Source organism: Heptranchias perlo, chromosome 2 (genome assembly GCF_035084215.1).
Source record: "Heptranchias perlo isolate sHepPer1 chromosome 2, sHepPer1.hap1, whole genome shotgun sequence".
Lineage (NCBI taxonomy): Eukaryota > Metazoa > Chordata > Chondrichthyes > Hexanchiformes > Hexanchidae > Heptranchias > Heptranchias perlo.
Window position 1 is genome coordinate 8,189,657 of NC_090326.1, and position 6,976 is coordinate 8,196,632.

The 6,976-nt window shown below is 45.2% G+C and overlaps 2 protein-coding genes across 2 annotated transcripts in view; one reads left to right on the forward strand and one right to left on the reverse strand.

The window, feature by feature from the left end:
• Nucleotides 1-6,976, reverse strand: part of fyco1a (FYVE and coiled-coil domain autophagy adaptor 1a) — a 314,197-nt gene that overhangs the window by 91,994 nt on the left and 215,227 nt on the right. The gene's annotated exons all lie outside the window — the stretch shown is intronic.
• On the forward strand, nt 451-2,750 carry LOC137334916 (C-C chemokine receptor type 9-like). The gene is made up of 2 exons (XM_068000006.1): nt 451-540; nt 742-2,750. Exons 1-2 carry the CDS (start codon nt 532-534, stop codon nt 1,819-1,821), a joined length of 1,089 nt encoding a protein of 362 aa, XP_067856107.1. The 5' UTR covers nt 451-531; the 3' UTR covers nt 1,822-2,750.

Sequence of the window (6,976 nt, forward strand, 5' to 3'; positions counted from 1 at the left end):
GCAGAACATTTCCGTTTATTATGGATCAAACCATATACATCATGGGTTTGATGCAGCATATTCTGCCTTAAACTCAACCATAGAAAAGTATCTTTTGCTGTGCCTCACCCCATGTTGTCAGCAGTTTTGTGCTGTCGACACACATTCACTCAGAGCTAGCTCATATCGAGGAGTACCTTTGCATCCAACAAATTTTCATCCAATTAGTCTGGTAGGGATTGACACACGTCCCAATAATGAAAGGAGGCTGTTGTAACCCCTTGGGTGATCCAGTTTTCCAATGATTAACTGTAATAGGTCATGTACAGAGACTATGAGAGCTCCTTTGTAAGGGCCTCAAGCAAGCAAAATGTAAGGCAGCATTCAGTTGAAAAATAGAAAAATATTACTTCCTTTTTTCAATGTATGACAAAGATTTCCGTTTCAAATTCTAAACTCATGCTAAAAGGAAGTGGTGGAGTGGACACAGTGAGAACGGAATCCATGAGAACATTAAGCACTTTGCGCATCTAAGTTCTAAACCTCAAAAAGATGACACAGGTAAAAATTCTCTTTAATATGTAAACAATGGTTTTTATTTTTATGACAGACAAATTCATTCTGTTTTTCTAGTTGTAATGTTGGAGTAGCCTCAATAACTGGGGATTGTAAATATCAGGCATAAGGTTTACATTTAAATATATATTGCAACTGTTTAAAATACAATCCATTTTTCACTAATTGCCACCGTTCTATTGTCAGATACCAGTTACCAAGATTTCAGCCATCACTGACAATAATTTGGATTTTGCCATACTTGACCTTTCACTGTTTGCAATACCCTGTGAAAAATCAGGTGTCAGAAACTTTGGTCGAGTTTTTCTGCCCTGTTTTTATTCAGTCATATTTGTGACTGGGCTCCTGGGCAATGCTTTGGTCATTGTGACATATGTTTTCTATGAGAAACTGAAGACTATGACAGATGTCTACATGATGAATCTCGCGATCGCTGACTTGCTCTTCCTCTGCACCCTACCGTTCTGGGCAGTTGACGCATACAATGAATGGATTTTTGGAACTTTTATGTGCAAAGTTGTGAATGGTGCATACACTGTCAACTTCTACAGTTGCATGTTAATACTCACCTGTGTCAGTGTCAACAGGTACAATGCCATTGTTCAAGCAACAAAAACGCTCAACAGTAAAAATAAAAGATTTCACAGTAAATTTGTGTGTGTAGGGGTTTGGGTGTTTGCAATCATTTTGGCTCTTCCAGAATTCATATTAAGTGAAGCATATACTGGTGTACATGATAAAACTGCCTGTACTATGGTGTACCCTCCCAATTCAGGCAGCATAATCAGAGTGGCAGTGTCTGTAACACAGATGGTAGTGGGATTTCTGATACCCTTTGTGGCCATGATTATTTGCTACTCATTCATTGCAAAAACTCTGCTCCAAGCTAAAGGTTTTCAGAAGCATAAATCATTAAAGATTATAGTTGCAGTTGTAGTTGTATTTGTCATTTGTGAGCTGCCATTCAACATTGTACTGTTGATGCAAACTCTACAGATCACCAGGGAAGAAGCCTCTAGTTGTGAATACAGTGCAAAAGTAGACTATGCAACTATTATAACAGAGAGTATTGCATATGTACACTGCTGTCTCAATCCTATTCTTTATGTATTTCTTGGAGTGAAGTTTAAAAACAGTTTTTTGAAGATCTTAAAAGATAATGGATGTATCAGCCAAAAGCAATTGTCTGTATATCTGAAAACTGAGTGTGAGACATCACAACCTGTATCGGGTGCATCCGAAATGACAAGTATGTATCCTTTATAAAAAAAATACTGTATGGATCAGGATATATCATTGTAAATTATGGAAAATTCCACAAGGGATCTCTTGATCTTCTGCCGTAACCTTAGATGGCAACTAAATTGCCTTTGTCCACTTTTAATTCCAAACTCCTGTTCCTCTGCCACGTAATGCACAAATGCTGGAGTTTGCTTTACGCTGTACAAAAAGTGACTCAGTGATAAAATGGCTTCTCTTTATGTAAAGGTATTTTGGTGGCTGCACATTAAGGGCCTGAATTTCCACAAGATTCCCCCAATCTCCCACTAACTTTGGTGGAAACCTGAAGAAACAGCATAATTGGCCGTTTTTACCCATTCACAGTTTTTCTGGGTTTCCATCGATTTATCGCCAAAGTTATACCAGAAGATCAGGGGTTTGAACATGGGCCTTTTAGCTCAGTTAAGTTGAATTCCATGCTGTACAGGTTTCTTATTTACTATCTTTAAATACAAGTTGTGAGTCGTGCTTAACACTCAAGTATAAATTGTATTTATTATGTGCAAATATGTAATTATGTACATATCCAAATTGTAGAATCTTGTCAAATGTTTATGTCCAGTGGTGTCTCAGTCCTATTCATTATGTAATTCTTAGCGTGAAGTTTAGATACAGATTTTTTGAAGATCTTAAAATATACCGGATGAATCAACCAAAAACAATTGGTTGCATATTTGAAATTAGAGTGCGAGGCATCGCAGCCTGTGTCAGGTGCATCTGACGCAGTTACGAATGAAATTACAAGTATGTACTCTTTATAAAATAAAAACCGAAATACCAAAAATGCACGTTCAGCAGCGTTTGGGCCAGTTCCTATTAGGGGCCTCTAACGGGTGTTTCATTTTACTGCCAGACCTGCTAAGCATTTCCTTTTATTTATTTTAGATTTCCAGCATTTGCTGTCATGTGCTTTTAGATGTATCTTTTATAAATTACTTTACGTATTGGCATTTTATATATCTAATTATTAATGGCTCAAAATTGGTGAATTTTGAAAAACATTCTCTAAAATTCTACGAAACATTTTAAATATCTTCAGTTATCTTAAAGTCATAGGGTTCAAAGTTCAAACGGAGCTGGGAAAGCGGCAGGGGGTCAATCTGAGGTCGGGAAACCCATTAGTACGGGTTTCCTGGAAGTCCTTACGATTTTGATGTAAGGATGTCTTCTATTTTTTTTTGTTGGTTTCCGTCCACTGACCGGCTGATTGACAGACTGGTCTCAGTCGGACGGGAGACCAGCCAGGGAGAGAACGAGTGCAGATAGGTCTTTGTTTGCATGGGTGGGCAAGACGCACGGGGGGGCACAGGGGTCGCGGGTCATGGGGGATGGGATCAAGGGTCAGTCACGGGGGGCGGAATTGGGGATCATCGCAGGAGTCCGCAATCGTTGAGGGTGAGGGTCAGGGTTGGAGGGTCGGAGGATCAGGATCGGGGTCAGAGGATCGGGATCGGAGGATGGGGGTCGGATGTATCGGGGGGGCATGGGTGGCCATGTGGGCACGGGTGGGCAAGAGGCACGGGTGGGCAAGAGGCACGGGTGGGCACAGGGGTCGCGGGTCATGGGGGATGGGATCAAGGGTCAGTCCCGGGGGGGGGGGGGGCGGAAATGGGGATCATCGCGGGGGTCCACAATTGTTAAGAGTGAGGGTCAGGGGTAGGAGGATCGGGGTCAGGGTCGGAGGATTGGGGTCGGGATGTCAGGGTCGGAGGGTCAGGATTGGGGTCGGAGGATCGGATTCAGAGGATCGGATTCAGAGGATGGGGGTCGGAGGGTCGGGGCCGGAGGGTCAGGGACAGGGGTTCGGGGTCAGGGGATCTGGGTCGGAGGATTGGGGTCAGGGTCGGAGGATCGGGGTCAGGGTCGCAGGATCGGGATCAGGGTTGGAGTCGGAGGATCGGGGTCGGGGTATCGGGATCGGAGGTGGGGGATCGGGGCCAGGGGGGGGTCCACGATCGGATGGGCTGGGGGATCAGTGCAGGTAGGTTTGTTGAGCCTGGGGGAAGCACTCCTGCTTCTCTAGGCCCACAAGCTGTGCCTTTCTAGGCACTTACCTGCAGTCTTGGGCCTTCTCACGGAAGGCCTGGGAATTCCGGCCCCCGGGGTTGAAATCGGAAATTACTGAAAAATGGAGGCCTGAAACCTCCTTGCAAGGTTTTAAGGCCCGACCCGCCTCCTGGGAGTGGGTTAGCCGCCTGCCCCTCATCCCGCCCCGGTGAAAAACAGAAATGAGTGGGTTGGGGGCGGGTCTGAAATGGTGGCAATTTTCAATGCCCCCCTGCCCCCAACCCACCTGGTTTTTACTTTTAAAATCGAGCCCATATACTTTTGTTAATTTTGCAATTACTCTGCATCCTTATTTTACCCTTCACAGTGCAGTAAGGACAATGAAACTAAACTTACCTCGAGTTTTGAAATGGATTTTCTTTCTTTCCAAGAGCTCTTTGCAGCAGATTGTTGCTTAAATGTATAACTGTACAAACCTCGTCTTCTTTATAAAAATCTCACCTTCTAAAAACTGGCTTGTTTAATATTTTTAAATTAAAAAATTAAAAATAGCCAATCAAAAACTAACATTAAAGAGGAAATCAAACCTATGCAGCCCTAATACTCTGAAATCTGTACAGGAATCTTTAGCTATTCCACAGCACACACTGCACCAAATTGGTTCGGATAGATTGCATGCATTCCCTGACACAGCTGTTATTGACCCAACAGAGCAGAAATTCCAGGCAAGTTAACAATTAGAAAAGAAAATTGAAAAAAAAATTCACAGTCTCTTTCTGTTCCGGTGAAGGTGAAATACCAAGTGAAGGAGTCCCGCGGTACCTGGGATCGCTCGTCTATCAGGAAAATACCAAGTGAAGGAGTCCCGCGGTACTTGGGATCCCTCATCTATCAGGAAAATACCAAGTGAAGGAGTCCCGCGGTACCTGGGATCCCTCGTCTATCAGGAAAATACCAAGTGAAGGAGTCCCGCGGTACCTGGGATCGCTCGTCTATCAGGAAAATACCAAGTGAAGGAGTCCCGCGGTACCTGGGATCCCTCATCAGGAAAATACCAATTGTAAACAATTTTACAACACCAAGTTATAGTCCAACAATTTTATTTGAAAATCACAAGCTTTCGGAGGCTTCCTCCTTCCTCAGGTGAATGTCAAGAAATCCTCGAACCTTTCGCATTTATAAATCACAGAACAATACCTGGTGATTACAGACAGTCTTTCCAACTGCCCGTTGCCAAGGCAATCAAAGTGTTCAGACAGAGAGGTGTTACCTACAGGACCACCGAATATACAAACAACCAAAAAAAAAGAAAAAAAACAGAGAGAGAGAGGCAGAAACATAGAAACATCCGGAAGGAAGAGAAAGACAGCAAATGACCCGTTATATTAAAAACAGATAACTTTTGTTCGCTGGTGGGGTTACGTGTAGCGTGACATGAACCCAAGATCCCGGTTGAGGCCGTCCTCATGGGTGCGGAACTTGGCTATCAATTTCTGCTCGACGATTTTGGGTTGTCGTGTGTCTCGAAGGCCGCCTTGGAGTACGCTTACCCGAAGGTCGGTGGCTGAATGTCCTTGACTGCTGAAGTGTTCCCCGACTGGGAGGGAACCCTCCTGTCTGGCGATTGTTGCGCGGTGTCCGTTCATCCGTTGTCGCAGCGTCTGCATGGTCTCGCCAATGTACCATGCTCCGGGGCATCCTTTCCTGCAACGTATGAGGTAGACAACGTTGGCCGAGTCACAGGAGTATGAACCATGCACCTGGTGGGTGGTGTCCTCTCGTGTGATGGTGGTATCTGTGTCGATGATCTGGCATGTCTTGCAGAGGTTACCGTGGCAGGGTTGTGTGGTGTCGTGGACGCTGTTCTCCTGAAAGCTGGGTAATTTGCTGCGAACGATGGTCTGTTTGAGGTTGGGTGGCTGTTTAAAGGCGAGTAGTGGAGGTGCGGGGATGGCCATAGCGAGGTGTTCGTCGTCACTGATGACATGTTGAAGGCTGCGGAGAACATGGCGTAGTTTCTCCGCTCCGGGGAAGTACTGGACGATGAAGGGTACTCTGTTGGTTGCGTCCTGTGTTTGTCTTCTGAGGTCTATGCGATTTTTCGCTGTGGCCCGTCGGAACTGTCGATCGATGAGTCGAGCGTCATATCCCGTTCTTACGAGGGCGTCTTTCAGCGTCTGTAGGTGTCCATCGCGTTCCTCCTCGTCTGAGCAGACCCTGTGTATTCGCAGGGCCTGTCCATAGGGGATGGCCTCTTTGACGTGGTTAGGGTGGAAGCTGGAAAAGTGGAGCATCGTGAGGTTGTCCGTGGGCTTGCGGTAGAGTGAGGTGCTGAGGTGCCCGTCTTTGATGGAGATTCGTGTGTCTAAGAAAGAAACTGATTCTGAGGAGTAGTCCATGGTGAGCTTGATGGTGGGATGGAACTTGTTGATGTTATCGTGTAGTCTCTTTAGTGATTCCTTGCCGTGGGTCCATAGAAAGAAAATGTTGTCGATGTATCTGGTGTATAGTGTTGGTTGGAGGTCCTGTGCAGTGAAGAAGTCCTGCTCGAACTTGTGCATGAAAATGTTGGCGTATTGGGGTGCGAATTTGGTCCCCATGGCTGTTCCGTGTGTTTGGGTAAAGAACTGGTTGGTATTTTCCTGATAGACGAGGGATCCCAGGTACCACGGGACTCCTTCACTTGGTATTTTCCTGATGTGGAGATGCCGGTGATGGACTGGGGTTGACAATTGTAAACAATTTTACAACTTGTTTGTATATTCGGTGGCCCTGTAGGTAACACCTCTCTGTCTGAACACTTTGATTGCCTTGGCAACGGGCAGTTGGAAAGACTATCTGTAATCACCAGGTATTGTTCTGTGATTTATAAATGCGAAAGGTTCGAGGATTTCTTGACATTCACCTGAGGAAGGAGGAAGCCTCCGAAAGCTTGTGATTTTCAAATAAAATTGTTGGACTATAACTTGGTGTTGTAAAATTGTTTACAATTGTCAACCCCAGTCCATCACCGGCATCTCCACATCAGGAAAATACCAAGTGAAGGAGTCCCGCGGTACCTGGGATCGCTCGTCTATCAGGAAAATACCAAGTGAAGGAGTCCCGCGGTACCTGGGATCCCTCATCAGGAAAA